Genomic DNA, 17,503 nt, shown 5'->3' on the forward strand with positions numbered 1-17,503 from the left:
TCTTACCTGCCTTCTGAAATGGCCTAGCAAGCCACTCAAATTAAGAGCAACTAGGGAAACAAATGCTGCCCTGTCTCTGGTAGAGGAGATCAAGATCAAGATGACATAATCTTAAAATTGAAGCTCGTGTATTCAGAAGAGAAAGGAGGAAGCATCCTTCACATACCATATAGGATGGTGGATATTTGGACTTGAATCTCTCTGCAGGCCTTAGCTGCTGGACCGACCAGAGCTTTTGTTATTAAGATAAATACACTTTTCATAGTCAATGCCTATCAACGATGGAGTAAAGGTGCAAAAGTGGCATTGAGGTGCAGACCAGCCATGATCAAATTGGGTGGAGGAGCAGGTTCGCAGGGCTGAATGGCCTGCTCCTATTCTGGTGACTGATGGAAATGTTTGGTAATTGGGTTAACATCATTAGCTCAAGGGAGGTGCTACCCCATCTCCAAAGCAGAAGCTTCAGGTAATAGTCTCGCTCTGGGATGTGTAAGCCACTTGAGGCACATTCACTACATGGCCAAGCAGGTTGATGAATCAATGTGTTAACCCTTTCAATATACCCATACCAGACAGTAAGAGCTGGAATGACTCCTGGTTATTACTGATAACACATCTTGCCAGTTGAACATAGTCAAAGAGAGGCAATTAGCTGAAGAGAAAGGAAATTCTGTAATGTCAAAAATCAAGGCATTTTTTTCTCAACATAAAATTTATGCCACACAAAATTCGATCAAGGCGAGATATTTACAATGGCTAAAAGGGGTGATTCAAAGTAGACAAGCGAGTGTTGAAGCTTCCAATTTTGAATGAGATATGCTAATTCTTAATTCCTGAGTTAGGTTTAACTCTGCTTAATACACTCACCAGAACATGATGGTAGCGATGCCATAGATTGTAAGAAACAGCCAGATTATAAAGGGATCGCTGTGCATCAGCACTTTGCCGTACTTCAGGATGCCAGTCAGTGCTGTCACAGAGATGGAGAGCTGCACAAAGCCAGTGATGAACCAGGCCACCCAATGGACAGCATTGTTCAACCCCATCATCTTCATGACCTGAAGGAAGATACAGCCAGATTGTTCACAAATATTTATCTAGAGGCAGACTTATTCTTCAACACTGACCAGTTCCACACCAGGATCAAGACTCAGGTCTCACAGTTTCTAGGTGACAGTCTTGGCCAATACATCTCCAGCATCTGCAGTCCTCACTTTCTCCTGATACATTGGGCAACTGAAAACCTGGATTTGGCTAGTTCTGCTTTTGTGCAGTAAGTTCAAACAACAAATAAAACTCACCATATTCAGATGGCTGTACCGGTACTGATATTCACACAGCTGATCAATGTGCATGTTTTTTTGGTGAATTGGTTAGACAAATGGTTGTATGTTTGAATGCTTTGAATTTATTGTGAATGCCTTACCTCCTTTTGCTACCAACTGGAGGAAGATTTTCAGTCAAGTAAATATATACACAAGTTGAGCGTGTACCTGTATTCAGTAAGGACATGGAAGATTCCTCTAAAAACATTATGTTCATGCAGCTAAAATGGTGTTGCCACAGCCTATTAGTACTTAACCTATTAGTACGGACCAATAGAGCAAGTAGCTTTTTGGGTGATTTATAAAGGCATCTTCACAAAACAACTATCTGTATCTCATTCTTTAACAAATTGTGAAACACATCTCTCTTTATGGTTGATTTAGATATAGAGTAATAACTATGATTTAATATTTAGGTGGTTAAGCTAGATAACGGAATCAGGAACCATACTAACTGTTCCATGACCTCCTCTGCATGAACATAATTTACCACTAGAAGATACTCAACTTTCCATTTGTCCATCAAATAATCACATCAAGGCTTTTTGTAAATGTAGGATAGTGTTATCCATGTGCAGGCGAGATGGATTAGCCATGGAAAATGCAGGTGAACAGGGATAGGTAGGGATGTAGATCTGGTTAGGATGCTCTTCAGAGGGTTGAATTGGACTCGAGGGGCTAAATGGCCTGCTTCCACCCTGTGGAGATTCTATGATTCAATGAGCTTCATGTGAGTAACACCTGGTTTACAGAATATCACACAGAACTCATTGAAAAACATTGGAAACAAACAACTGAATGATTGCAGAAACAGACATGACGATTAAATGATCCATGTTCCTATGGCTGGCATGCCTCCAAAACTTGTCTTTTTATTTTCCCATATTGCTGTGCACTTCTGGTAATTTTCTGGATTTATTCAGATGTCCAGCATTTGTGTTATAGTTCCAGAGGGACTTGGTTTGCACTGAAGGAAAGCTATCCACTATTTGAAAACACAACTCGTCAACTAGGCTATCGCTCTTAAATCGAGAGTGTGGTGCTGGAAAAGCACAACAGGTCAGGCAGCATTCGAGGAGTAGGAAAATCGACGTTTCAGGCAAAAGCCCTTCATCAGGTAGGGCTCCCAGCCTCTTTCCTGATGAAGGGCTTTTGCCTGAAACGTCCATTTTCCTGCTCCACGGATGCTGCCTCACCTGCTGTGCTTTTCCAGCACCACACTCTCAACCCTAATCTTCAGCATCTGCAGTCCTCACTTTCGCCTTGCTGTTCTTAATTGTACAGTGCATGACAGCAAGCACTACCCATGAATTCTATTATAAAGAAGAAACATTATATATTTAAAAAACAATGTGCAGCCACGAGAATGCTCTTTCAAAGAGCTACATAAAAAGAGTTTGATTTAAGCCTCGGGTGACTGTGTGGAGTTTGCACATCCTCCCCGTATCTGCGTGGGTTTCCTCCGGGTGCTCCGGTTTCCTCCCACAGTCCAAAGATGTGCAGGTTAGGTGAATTGGCCATGCTAAATTACCCATAGTGTTAGGTGCATTAGTAGGGAGTAGGGGAATGGGTCTGGGAGGGTTACTCTTCAGAGGGCCGGTGTGGATTTGTTGGGTCAAAGGGCCTGTTTCCGCACTGTAGGGAATCTAATCTAATCTAAATAATCTCCTCCTGAGCTGTATCATTCTGTGATGTGATCTTTCTACTTGGAATACAAATGAAGGAATAGGATGCAAATCAACCTGTGACAATGTTGTCTGCGACATGAGAGTCAATTGAGACCTTGACAAGTGAACAGCCTAAAGAGAAACAAAACAACCACCGATTTCCCTCTGAATACATCATCTTCAGAGATCCATAGTACAACACTAATAATAATTGCACGTGATAATTATATACATTTAAAAAGAATGACAACGTTCAGATGAAATGTTTGAACCATCCTTTAAGCAGGCAAGACAATAGTGTGCAATGTGTAATCCTAATGACATTATATGATTTTCACTATTCCCAAGAGTAGATGCACACAGGAAGTATGCAACTCTATTGTCTGAATATAAAATATCAAAAGCGCAGCAGATCAGGCAGCATCCAAGGAACAGGAGAATCGACATTTCGGGCATAAGCCCTTCTTCAGGAAAGTTCTTCAGGCTTATGCCCGAAACATCAATTCTCCTGTTCCTTGGATGCTGCCTGACCTGCTGCGCTTTTCCAGCAACACATTTTCAGCTCTGATCTCTAGCATCTGCAGTCCTCACTTTCTCCTGTAAAATATCAAAGCATATCCCTTAATTCAAGAGGTCAATACGACAATGCAGATGGCATTGGGACTCTGGCCCAGATCTTTACCATGACAGACAGCCTCCCCAGCACAATGAAAATGGCCACAAGTTGTAAGTTCTGCATCTGAATCATCACAGTTCTCCTTTCTGCAGAAATGGGAGCAGCAGGTTTCAGACATACATGCTTTACAGATACAGCTGGCCATTTCAATTATCAGCTGTCTTCACCGAAGTAGGATTTTGTATCCATGGAGCGTGAAATCACAAGTATGCAGATTAGGAAAACAAACAAAAACACTTTGCTGATTCTTTTAGATAGCCAGGGTATGGAACGGTGTGGCACGGTGGCTCAGTAGTTAGCACTGCTGCTTCACAATGCCAGGAACCCAGGTTTGATTCCAGCCTTGGGTGACTGTGTGGAGTTTGCACATTCCCTCAGTGTCAGTTTGTCTGCGTGGGTTTCCTCTGGTGCTCCGGTTTACTCCCACAGTCCAAAGATGTGCAGGTCAGGTGATCTGGCCATGTTAAATTTCCCATAGCGTTAGGTGCATTAGTGAGAGGGAAATGTGTCTGGGTGGGTTACTCTTCGGAGGGTCGGTGTGGACTTGTTGGGCTGAAGGGCCTGTTTCTACACTGTAGGGGAATCTAATCTTTAGTGCACCTTTAGAGAGATTAGTATTATTCGAATCTAGTCCCAGGACTCCTCAGGATGGGTATGATATTCTCCGGAAAAGTTAAGAAGCTCTTTGGAATTGTTAGATGTAGGGACAAATGTGTGTGAAAAGTGCATGAACATGTTCCTTTCAAGCACATTGAAACAGTCAACAGACCTGTTAAAATCAACTAGCAAAACAGGCAGAAGCATTTGTCAAAGTGAGCAATCCAGGCTTTTCAAAGTCCTGCCCTTTAAACAGTCGAAAGATCTTTTAAATGGCTGCAGTATTAAAAATAATGACTGCTATTTCAAACTGTCTGTTGACATAAACCATTTTCATCACTGGATTAGCGTTGCATATCTAATTTCAGAAATATTCATTGTGATAGCGAGGTGCCTACAATCTAACAGATTAATTGATAACTACTAATGGTCATACATTCTTTTGTGGGACTATAAATTCCAAAGTTTCTTGGTAAAAGGGGCAGTGCACTTGAATAATATTGGATCTCATTAGATTTTAGTTGAAGGAATATAAGTCGAGCAAATGGGATTTTATGAATGAGTGTGTTTGTTTCAAAACAATGAAGTCTGTAACTGACACCCTGAATTTCATCTCTTTTAGCCCAACACTGCATCTTTGCTCCTGAGGCCTGCCATGGTGGATACTAGTCAAATTGGTATGATAGGTGTAGGGACAAAGGGGGATGGATGGGGGAGTATGGGTTGACTGGGAGACAGTGAGGTCTGCAGATGCTGGAGATCAGAGTGTGTTGCTGGAAAAGCACAGCAGGTCAGGCAGCAGCTGAGGAGCAGTAGAATCAACGTTTTGGGCTGGAGCCCTTCATCAGGAATGAGGGTGGGACTCTCGGGGGTGGAGAGATAAATGGGAGGGGGGGGGGTGGAGCTGGGGAAAAGGTAGCTGAGAGTGCAATAGGTGGATGCAGGTGGGGGTAAGGGTGATAGGTCAGAGAGGAGGGTGGACCAGATATGTGGGAAGGAAGATTGACAGGTCATGAGGGTGGTACTGGGCTGGAAGGTTGGAACTGGGGTAATTATGGGTTGACACTAAGTGGCATGGGGGCTGGGGCACAGGTTGACATGGAGGGGACAAGTGTCATGGGGAGTGGGCAAGGAGTGTAGGTTGGTCTGGAGGGAATGTGCAGCCAAGGAGGGGCACAAGGCAGCATGTTGAGGCATGCAGATGGTATCTGGGGAGGGTGAAAGTTGGGTGAATGCTTCATGTTTAACCCTTTATTTTAAATTTTGGGTACAGTACTAGATCGTTCAGGCAGGCCTTCTGACCAACCTACTTCCACAGCTAGTAAACCTCTCAGTTCTTCTGGGGTCACCACCCTGATTTCTAATTCAGTCTGCCAACCCCTTTGGCATGCTCTACCTCCCTGCACCAACTCTAACTACCCCCACAGCCCCAACTCTACCACAACCCCAACTCTATCCATTGCCCCTGACCGACAACTGGACCTGTGCATAGCCAATTGTCAAGGTTGTGTCGGGAATCCTTTCAACTTGGGGAGGTAAGGTCAGGGCTCAATTTAAGTTACTTGGATATTAACCTCACCATTCAGTAGCTCTCTGAAATTGGGAGCTGGAATGAGACTTTCATACACTGACATCTTCAGTTGGTAATGAGCTACAAGTTATTCTGTGTGATTTAAAAGTTTGAAAAACAGAAAACAATTTTAAATAATTGTGCTTAATATCACAGACTGACACTGACATGGTCGAGGTAACTAGGACAGCATGAAGCAGACCCCAATGTCAGAGCAGGATTAGTTATTCCAGCTGAGGGGTTATGATAGACAACCTATCCCTTCCTGTATGGGGATGCACGGTCATGCTTGTTATGGACTAGGCCAGACCACTCAAAACATTCTTCAGCAGGGAACCCAGACCATAACTTTGCAATTTGTTTCGGTAAGTGTACAGTGAAAATTGGTTGGAGTAAGTTAGCGAGGTTGACTACCAGGTTTAAATCAGACAAAACTTTATTCACAAAATTACACAATGAAACACAAAAAAAACAGAATAAAGAACCCCTACAGAACTCAGTCTATCCAAACTAGATGTAATTATGCTGTTCCGAATTTACACAACAGCCCTAATAAGCAAACCCCTTAAACACAGTAAAAATAAAACAAAGGTTTACAGGTCAAAGTTAGAAGGGTAAAAGGAGAAAGAGTCTGTGTGGGCTGTTTCCACACAGCCCACAACTCAACTCCTTAACTAGTTCTGGATTGAACTTCTCAGCTGGAGAGTTGGCCACTCCCCTTTGACTATTACAGGTTACTTCTAAAGACGTAAAAGCTTTGGCCTAAAGTCTCATCTGTTTATGTATAAACAAAAAGGCCTTTTGTCTCTGTACCAAACCCAGCCGTTTCGGAGCCCCCGGCCTGTTTATGACCCCTCTGAAAAAATCAAGAACACCATATCCTTGAGGAAAGGAACAGCTTTCAGAAAAAAGGGCCAGCTTTGTGACACACTACAGTCCAGAACAGAGAGAACAAACAGGTTGGACAAAGCTCATATCGCTTTCAATGCTGCAATTCAGAAATCCGAAAACTGGCAGTGTGAGCATCTGAATGCAGTTAGATCATAGAAATAAAACTCTGCAAAGAATTGGACTGAAAATTAAATAGATCTAATAATTTTAGGCCATTTGTATTGAAATACATTGAATAAATGTAACACATATTCCAAAAATTGGTCTTCAAACCTTAGCTAATTTAAATAAATATCAGTTAAAATGCAGCTTGAAGGTGCTTTATGAAATATAATTGTGACTCAAATATTTAGCATTCACAAAAAATTCAAGAATGATGGCCTATTCAATCTTTCAAAAACTCACTGAAGTCACAGGTATCAATATGCAACATGTTGAACAGTCAAGCACAGGAATTTTTGGAGAAGGGATGATGACAGAGAGAATAAGAATGCCTGAATTCCATTGTCATGTGTACCTCAGTGTCAGTTTGTTTATCCTCACAACAAATTATAATCCTTTCCCGGAATCGTAACAATTTTCTCCCTATGGGACTGTGTAAAAGTCTAAATCCCTCTTGAGATTCCGGTCTTCAACTTCAAAAGTCAAATTTGCACCTGGTATCTGGTTGATTATTGAATAACTATGAATCATAACTGAACATAAAAATGTTGGTATGCAGATCACAGACCCCTTCCATCCTGACATCCCCTTGTCATTAGATTGTCAGACGTTCTAGTTAACCCAATAAATGCTATATTTCTTTCTACTGTGGAGTTGGTTCAGCATTGGAACCTCCTTGTTGGCAGTGGAAGATGGAGACTTAAATACCTGACAGCAACTATCAATGTGCGGGGTGCCCAACTAGCATCATATTGAGTGCTCAATCCTCAATCAGTCAAGGTAACTTTCCTGAGTCGTGGCAACTTCACATGGGCAGAAAATGGGGGTTAATCATCTCTCAGCCACATTGTAAAAGGGGTGTGTTCTAAACAGTAAATGTTTGTCATGAAAAGTTATTTCAGCTTTCTGAAAAAGATGTTGCTGAATACACGATCAAACCTTACCTCCTTTAGTCTGTGCTCCTTTTCTGCAACAATATGCTGAATCATCATGGCCACTGAATACACCCATGATATAACCATGCAGAGGGGCATCATGTGCTCAATCACAAACAGAAAGCTGGACAAAAAAAGGCAAGGAAGATAATTTTATTAATGCATTCTTTCTTTAAATAGTGATTTATTCTCAATATCCAGTAGTACAGATCAACCTTCAACTAATCGTTTGTTACCTTGTTCCTATCGATATGTAGGAACAATGAGAGACACCCTAACGTGTGTCATGAACACCGAGCTCCACATGAAGCTAATTTTTCAAAATAGCCCTTTTGGCCAAAAGATAGGTGGAAAGGGCACATCTAATTCCCAGCAAGCACCTCATTTCTAAGAATTGCTCAAAGTTTCTAAAATCACACGACATCGGGTTATAATTAAACAAGTTTATTTGAAACGGAAAGCTCCTTCCCAGGCAGCTAGTGAGAGAGACTACATTGGACGGAGAATTTATAAGTAAAAGATTAAAGGGTCATACAATTTATGCGAATGTATTACTAATAAAAATTATGTGTCTGATGTAATCTTTCTCACAAGCTGCTGAGGAAGGAGCAGGGGCTTCAAAAGCTTCTGGTTTCAAATAAACCTGTTGGACTATAATCCTGTGATTTTTTGACTTTGTCCACCCTAGTCCAACACCGGCACCTCCACGTCAGATTGCTGTGCTGATGAGAGTTGAGAAGGGAAAAGACAAACAGGCACATCACCAGGAATCAGGGTACGACTAGTGGTTTTGGTCAGGATCACAAAAACTCCAACGGCCCAAGTGAAACTCTCCTGGAACGGGGACTGTTCCGTGTAGTAGAGAAGAGGATGGGAAGAAAGACCAAATCACTTTGTGGAAAAGGCAGTTTTACCCCAACTACCTAACGAGTACTTTGCATCAGTATTCACCAAGAACAACGTGGATGATGGCAAGCTTGGAGCGGGGTAGCTTGATACACTGGGGCATATCGATATTAAAAAGGAGGTGATGTTGGGTATCTTATATAACATTAAGATTGACAAGTCCACAGGGTCCAAGGGATCCACCCCAGGATACTGAAGGAGGCAAAGGGAGGAGAACACTGGGGCCTTAGCAGAGATCTTTGTATCTGCTTTAGCCATAGCCGAGGTCCCAGACGACTGAAGAATAGACAATGGCATGCCTTTGTTTAAGAAGGGCAACAGGGCTAATTGTGGAACGTATTGTCTAGTGAGCAGGGAAATTAGGTGGAGAAGATTTTAAGGAACAGGATTTACTTGGACCTGGAGAAGGGTGAATTTATTACAGATCGTGCGGATTGCTTTATGCAGGGAGGTCTTGTCTCTCAAACCTGGTTGAGTTTTTTGAGGAATTGACAAAATTGATTGATGCGGATTGAGCGGTGGATGTCGACTGATGAGGGTCAGGCAGTGGATGTCAACTGATGAGGGTAGGGCGGTAGATATCGATTGATGAGGGTCGGGCAGTGGATGTGGATTAGGCAGTGGATGTCGACTGATGAGGGTCGGGCAGTGGATGTCGATTGATGAGGGTCGGGCAGTGGATGTCGATGGATGAGGGTCGGGCTGTGGATGTCGATTGATGAGGGTCGGGCAGTGGATGTCGACTGATGAGGGTCGGGCAGTGGAAGTCGACAGATGAGGGTCGGGCAGTGGATGTCGATTGATGAGGGTCAGGCAGTGGATGTCGATTGATGAGGATCGGGCGGTGGATGTCGATTGATGAGGTTCAGGCAGTGGATGTCGACTGATGAGGGTCCAGCGGTGGATGTCGACTGATGAGGGTCGGGCAGTGGATGTCGATTGATGAGGGTAGGCCGGTGGATGTCGACTGATGAGGGTCGGGCAGTGGATGTCGACTGATGAGGGTCGGGCGGTGGATGTCGACTGATGAGGGTCGGGCGGTGGATGTCGATTGATGAGGGTCGGGCGGTGGATGTCGACTGATGAGGGTCGGGCGGTGGATGTCGATTGATGAGGGTCAGGCGGTCGATGTCGATTGATGAGGGTCAGATGGTGGATGTCGATTGATGAGGGTCAGGCGGTGGATGTCGATTGATGAGGGTCGGGCAGTGGATGTCGACTGATGAGGGTAGGGTGGTGGATGTCGACTGATGAGGGTCAGGCAGTGGATGTGGATTGATGAGGGTCGGGCGGTGGATGTCGATTAATGAGGGTCAGGCGGTGGATGTCGACTGATGAGGGTAGGGTGGTGGATATCGACTGATGAGGGTCGGGCGGTGGATGTCGACTGATTAGGGTCGGGCTGTGGATGTCGACTGATGAGGGTCAGGCAGTGGATGTCGATTGATGAGGGTAGGGCGGTGGATGTCGACTGATGAGGGTCAGGCAGTGGATGTCGATTGATGAGGGTCAGACAGTGGATGTCGACTGATGAGGGTCAGGCAGTGGATGTGGATTGATGAGGGTTGGGCGGTGGATGTCGATTGATGAGGGTCAGGCAGTGGATGTCGATTGATGAGGGTCGGGCGGTGGATGTCGATTGATGAGGGTAGGGCGGTGGATGTCGATTGATGAGGGTCGGGCGGTGGATGTCGACTGATGAGGGTCAGGCGGTGGATGTCGATTGATGAGGGTCGGGCGGTGGATGTCGATTGATGAGGGTAGGGTGGTGGATGTCGACTGATGAGGGTCGGGAGGTGGATGTCGACTGATGAGGGTAGGGCGGTGGATGTCGACTGATGAGGGTCAGGCAGTGGATGTCGACTGATGAGGGTCGGGCAGTGGATGTCGACTGATGAGGGTCGGGCAGTGGATGTCGATTGATGAGGGTCAGGCAGTGAATGTCGACTGATGAGGGTTGGGCGGTGGATGTCGACTGATGAGGGTCAGGCAGTGGATGTCGATTGATGAGGGTAGGGCGGTGGAAGTTGACAAATGAGGTTAGGGCGGTGGATGTCGATTGACGAGGGTAGGGCGGTGGATGTCGATTGATGAGGGTCGGGCGGTGGATGTCGACTGATGAGGGTCAGGCAGTGGATGTCGATTGATGAGGGTCAGGCAGTGGATGTCGACTGATGAGGGTCAGGCAGTGGATGTGGATTGATGAGGGTCAGGCAGTGGATGTGGATTGATGAGGGTCGGGCGGTGGATGTCGATTGATGAGGGTCAGGCAGTGGATGTCGATTGATGAGGGTCGGACGGTGGATGTCGATTGATGAGGGTCGGGCGGTGGATGTCGATTGATGAGGGTCAGGCAGTGAATGTCGACTGATGAGGGTCAGGCAGTGGATGTCGACTGATGAGGGTCAGGCAGTGGATGTCGATTGATGAGGGTCGGGCGGTGGATGTCGATTGATGAGGGTAGGGCGGTGGGTGTCGACTGATATGGGTCGGGCGGTGGGTGTCGACTGATGAGGGTCGGGCAGTGGATGTGGATTGATGAGGTTCGGGCGGTGGATGTCGACTGATGAGGGTAGGGTGGTGGATGTCGACTGATGAGGGTCAGGCAGTGGATGTCGATTGATGAGGGTCATGCAGTGGATGTCGATTGATGAGGGTCGGGCGGTGGATGTCGATTGATGAGGGTGTGGCAGTGGATGTCGACTGATGAGGGTCCAGCGGTGGATGTCGATTGATGAGGGTCGGGCAGTGGAAGGCGATTGATGAGGGTCGGGCGGTGGATGTCGATTGATGAGGGTCAGGCAGTGGATGTCAATTGATGAGGGTCGGGCAGTGGATGTCAATTGATGAGGGTCGGGCGGTGGATGTGGATTGGTGAGGGTCGGGCGGTGGATGTCGACTGGTGAGGGTCAGGCAGTGGATGTCGATTGGTGAGGATGCTGAATGATGTGGGTCGGGCAGTGGATGTTTTCTGCATGGGCTTTATGAAAACATTTGACAAGGTTCCTCATGGTTGGCTAGTATATAAGATTAACCAGTCCAGTCGCATGGAAGCGGAGTTGGCTAGTTGGATACAAAATTGGCTTGGTCATTGAGACAGAGGATAGTCGTGAAGAGTGCTTTTCTGATTGGAGGTCTGTGACCAGTTGTCCTCTGCAAGGATCAGTGCTGTTTGTATAAATATCTTGGATGAAAATGTAGGTGGTCTGATTCTGAAGTTGGTAGATGTCATGCAAGTTAGTAGAGTTGTGGATTGTGAGAAAGGTCATCAAGGATATAGATCAGTTGGAAGGATGGGTAGGGAAATGGCAGATGGGGTTTATCTGAACAAATGTGAGGTGATGCATTTTGGGAGGTCAAATGCAAGAGGAAAGCATACAGTAAATGGTAGGACCCTGAGGAGCATTGAAATGCATGGGATCATGGGGTGTAAGTCAAGAACAACACACATGGATAAGGTGGTATTGGAGGCAAATGGCATGCTTGCCTTCATCAGCTGGGGCACTGAGTATAAAGATGGCAAATCATGTTTTAGATTAGATTAGATTAGATTACTTACAGTGTGGAAACAGGCCCTTCGGCCCAACAAGTCCACACCAACCCGCCGAAGCGCAACCCACCCATTCCCCTACATTTACCCCTTTTATCTAACACTACGGGCAATTTAGCATGGCCAATTCACCTGACCTGCACATCTTTGGACTGTGGGAGGAAACCGGAGCACCCGGAGGAAACCCATGCAGACACGGGGAGAACGTGCAAATTCCACAGTCAGTCGCATGAGTGGGGAATTGAACCTGGGTCTCTGGCGCTGTGAGGCAGCAGTGCTAACCACTGTGCCACCGTGCCGCCCACAATGTTGCAGCTGTATAAAACTTTGGTTTGGACACATTTGGAGTAATGTGTGCAGTTTTGGTTGCCACTATCAGAATGATATGGAAGTTTATGACAGGGTACAAAAAGAGCATTAGATATTGTACTACTTTTCCAGTGCCACACCTTTTGATTTTTTTGTCCTATTATGCCGCAGTTGGGCAGCATGGTGGCTCAGTGGTTAGCACTGCTGCCTCTCAGCACCAGGGACCCAGGTTCGATTCCAGCCTAGGGTGACGGTCTGTGTGGAGTTTGCACATTTTCCCAGCGTCTAAGTGGGTTTCCTCTGGTATCCTCCCACAGTCCAAAGATGTGCAGGTCAGGGGAATTGGCCATGGTATATTGCCCAAAGTGTTAGGTGTATTAGTCAGAGGGAAATAGGTCCGGGTGGGTTACTCTTCAGAGGGTCGGTGTGGACTGGTTGGGGCGAAGGACCTGTTTCCACACTGTAGGTAATCTAATCTCATAGAGTCATAGAGTCAAAGAGATGTACAACATGGAAACAGACCCTTCGGTCCAACTTGTCCATGCTGACCAGATATCCCAACCCAATCTAGTCCCACCTGCCAGCACCTGGCCCATATCCCTCCAAACTCTTCCTATTCATATACCTATCCAAATGCCTCTTAAATGTTGCAACTGTACCAGCCTCCACCACTTCCTCTGGCAGCTCATTCCATACACGTACCACCTTCTGCATGAAAAAGTTGCCCTGTAGGTCTCTTTCATATCCTTCCCCTCTCACCCTAAACCTATGCCCTCTAGTTCTGCACTCCCCGACCCCAGGGAAAAGATTTTGTCTATTTATCCTATTCATGCCCCTCATAATTTTGTAAACCTCTATAAGGTCACCCCTCAGCCTCCGAAGTTCCAGGGAAAACTGCCCCAGCCTGTTCAGCCTCTCCCTGTAGCTCAGATCCTCCAACCCTGCCAACATCCTTGTAAATCTTTTCTGAACCCTTTCAAGTTTCACAACATCTTTCCGATGGGAAGGAGACCACAAATGCACACAATATTCCAACAGTGGCCTAACCAATGTCCCGCATAGCCACAACATGACCTCCCAACTCCTGTGCTCAATATTCTGGCCAATAAAGGAAAGTATACCAAACGCCTTCTTCACTATCCTATCTACTTGCGACTCCATTTTCAAGGAGCTATGAACCTGCACTCCAAGGTCTCTTTGTTCAGCAACACTCCCTACGACCTTACCATTAAGTGTATAAGTCCTGCTAAGATTTGCTTTCCCAAAATACAGCACCTCACATTTATCTGAATTAAACTGCATCTGCCACTTCTCAGCCCATTGGCCCATCTGGTCCAGATCCTGTTGTAATCTGAGGTAACCCTCTTCGCTGTCCACTACACCTCTAATTTTGGTGTCATCTGCAAACTTACTAATGTACCTCTTATGCTTGCATCCAAATCATTTATGTAAATGTCAAAAAGTAGAGGGCCCAGCAACGATCCTTGTGGCACTCCACTGGTCACAGGTCGCCAGTCTGAAAAACAACCCTCCTCCAGAACCCTCTGTCTTCTACCTTTGAGCCAGTTTTGTATCCAAATGGCTAGGTCTCCCTGTATTCCATGAGATCTAACCTTGCTAATCAGTCTCCCATGGGGAACCTTGTTGAACACCTTTCTGAAGTCCATATAGATCACATCTACTGCTCTGCTTTCATCAATCTTCTTTGTTACTTCTTCAAAAAAATTCAATCAAGTTTGTGAGACATGATTTCCCACGCACAAAGCCATGTTGACTATCCTGAATCAGTCCTTGCCTTTCCAAATACATCTACATCCTGTCCCTCAGGATTCCCTCCAACAACTTGTCCACCACTGAGGTCAGGCTCACCGGTCTATAGTTCCCTGGCTTGTCTTTACCGCCCTTCTTAAACCGTGGCACCACGTTTGCCAACCTCTAGTCTTCCGGCACCTCACCTGTGACTATCGATGATACAAATATCTCAGCAAGAGGCCCAGCAATCTCTTCTCTAGCTTCCCACAACGTTCTTGGGTACACCTGATCAGGTCCTAGGGATTTATCCACCTTTAACTGTTTCAAGACATCCAGCACTTCCTCCTCTGTAATCTGGACATTTTGCAAGATGTCACCATCTATATCCTTACAGTCTATATCTTACATATCCTTTTCCACAGTAAATACTGATGCAAAATATTCATTTACTATCTCCCCCATTTTCTGTGGCTCCACACAAAGGCCGCCTTGCTGATCTTTGAGGTGCCCTATTCTCTCCCTAGTTTCCCTTTTGTCCTTAATATATTTGTAAAAATCGTTTGGATTCTCCTTAATTCTATTTGCCAAAGCTATCTCATGTTCCCGAATTGCCCTCCTGAGTTCCCTCTTAAGTATACTCCTACTTTTTTATACTCTTCTAAGGATTCACTCGATCTATCCTGTCTATACATGACATATGCTTCCTTCTTTTTCTTAACCAAACCCTCAATTTCTTTCGGCATCTAGCATTCCCTATACCTACCAGCCTTCCCTTTCACCCTGACAGGAATATACTTTCTCTGGATTCTCATTACCTCATTTCTGAAGGCTTCCCATTTTCCAGCCGTCCCTTTACCTGCGAACATCTGCCTCCAATCAGCTTTTGAAAGTTCTTGCCTAATACCATCAAAATTGGCCTTTCTCCAATTTAGAAGTTCAACTTTTAGATCTGGTCTATCCTTTTCCATCACTATTTTAAAACGAATAGAATTACGGTCGCTGGCCCCAAAGTGCTCCCCACTGACACCTCAGTCGCCTGCCCTGCCTTATTTCCCAAGAGTAGGTCAAGTTTTGCACCTTCTCTAGTAGGTACATCCACATACTGAATCAGAAAATTGTCTTGTACACACTTGAGCATCTCCAGCATCTGCAGTCCTCCCTTTCTCCTTATAGCAGGATTGTGTCTCCAGAGTAATGCAGGCAGTGGAGGTTAGTCACAGAATGCACATTATGTGCAAATTCTAAAGTTACTCACGTTGCTTGCAATGTGAGAGGCTTTACTTAGATTAGATTTAGATTACTTACAGTGGAAACAGGCCCTTCGGCCCAACAAGTCCACACTTTAGATGTGGTTGATCATCTCAGCCCCAGTAGGTTCATGCCCCGCTGACCTCTTGCAGCCTGTGGTAAAGGGTTTGGGTGTGGGAGGGCACAGGGAAATGACAGAGGCTGGAAGAAACCACCCTTGGGTCAGCTCCATAAACTATGCTCACCACTAGGGAGCTCTGCTGGGGGCAGTGGAGAATGAATTCTAGCTGCCCACTCTGCAAAGGTTAGTAACCAGTTAAGGTGAACAAGGTTCACACCACATCATAGAATCATAAATCTACAGTGTGTAAGCAAGCCATTCGACACATTGAATCCACACTGGCCCTCCTAAGAGCATCCCACCCAGAAAACACCCCTATCTTATCCCTGTAATCTTGAATTGCCCATGGCTAGTCCATCTAGTCTGCACATCACTAACACTGTGGGCAATTTAGAGTGGCCAACTCACTGAACCTGCACATCTATGGACTGTTGGGAGGTAACCAGAGCACCCAGAGGAAACCCACACAGACAGTCGCTTGAGGCTGGAATCGAAATTGGGTCCCTGACGCTGAGAGACTGCAGCGCCAACCACTGAGGACATGTTTGAATGAAGGTTGGTTGTGTGGCCTCACCAGAAATCTGTCACTATGGAATGACTTCTCTGTCCTTCCTCCAAAGCTCCTACCCAAAGCAAGGCTGCAATCTCAATGGGTTGAGCTTTCTTGCAGCAGATTGGGGAGCCAGGATGGGAGGCTTCACAGCCCAGGGATGTGTCTGAGGCATGAAAGGCCTCAAAGTACGTCATCATTCCTTTACTGTTGCTGGGTCAAATCCCGGAACTCCCCACCCCGCCCTATTAGCATTGAGGGTCTACCTGCAGCACTGAGACTGTAGTGGCCAAGAAGGCAGCTCACCACCACCTTCTCTAGGACAACTAGGGACAGGCAATAAATGCAGGCCCAGCCAGTGATGCCCATGAGTGAACAACGTTTAAAAATCTCACGATGGAGACGTGCCTCTTATCACTCACTGTCCTTTGGTCAATGAGGAAGACTGTTCCAACAGGTGCTCTGCGAGTAAGCGCAGACCCAGGATCTCAATTTGATCCTGACACTGGATCCTGAAATTCATTGGAAAATCCGACCTGTGGAGCCAGTACATGCTTCTATTTGTTGAAGGTTTATCAGCAGGTAATGAATCAAATTACTTTTCATGACTGCAGTTTTGTTTTTGTTGAGACAAGAGAACATGACAATATTGCCTCGTCTTTCCCCAAAGATCATTCTTAAATGAAAGCTCTTCTATGCTACGCAACGCTGCACGATGTGAACAATGCTGTATTTTTAGATTAGACGACCACTCGGGAAGAGCAAAGGCTGTCCTGTCCCCTTGTCTCAATGAAGACAGAGTTCTCGTTATCAGAAGCTGTTGGACTCATTGCAAGTGGGCCAAATTGTGCCAGCATGCTGTCAGGATTGTATTATCAAGTGACTACACAACAGATGGAACTGCAAAAAGAGAACGCTATGCGTGCGCTCATTTGATTCAGGCCATCAGTCACAGAATCCCTATAGTAGAAGCAGACCATTCAGCCCTTGGAGTCCATACTGACCCTCCGAACAGCATCTTACCCAGCAACATCCTGAACTCTCTCCGGCTTAATAATAATGATCAGTATTATTGATTATCATTAGTAATAAATATAATAATAATGATTCTATCGCTGGGTGACCAGAAATGGGCTCTGAACTCCAGAAACAAAATCTTCAACAGGAGCAGGTGGAGGCCAAATGGAAGAAGCATAAAAATATCTGAACACCTTCTTAAACATGACTTGTCCCCGATGGCTAGG

General features: G+C 45.6%; 1 protein-coding gene across 4 annotated transcripts in view; it reads right to left on the reverse strand.

Annotated features, from left to right (window-relative positions):
• abca2 (ATP binding cassette subfamily A member 2) overlaps window positions 1-17,503 on the reverse strand; it is a 559,549-nt gene that overhangs the window by 169,716 nt on the left and 372,330 nt on the right. For all 4 annotated transcript variants that reach the window (XM_087998533.1, XM_087998535.1, XM_087998534.1 and 1 more), the window contains exons 16-17: window positions 7,833-7,947; window positions 868-1,058 (exon numbers count right to left, since the gene is read on the reverse strand). In XM_087998533.1, coding sequence (XP_087854659.1) covers window positions 868-1,058; window positions 7,833-7,947 — 306 coding nt within the window. The remainder of the gene's footprint in view (window positions 1-867; window positions 1,059-7,832; window positions 7,948-17,503) is intronic.

Source organism: Chiloscyllium plagiosum, unplaced genomic scaffold (genome assembly GCF_037043375.1).
Source record: "Chiloscyllium plagiosum isolate Xiang-an unplaced genomic scaffold, Cpla_swu_hap1 HiC_scaffold_21, whole genome shotgun sequence".
NCBI lineage: Eukaryota > Metazoa > Chordata > Chondrichthyes > Orectolobiformes > Hemiscylliidae > Chiloscyllium > Chiloscyllium plagiosum.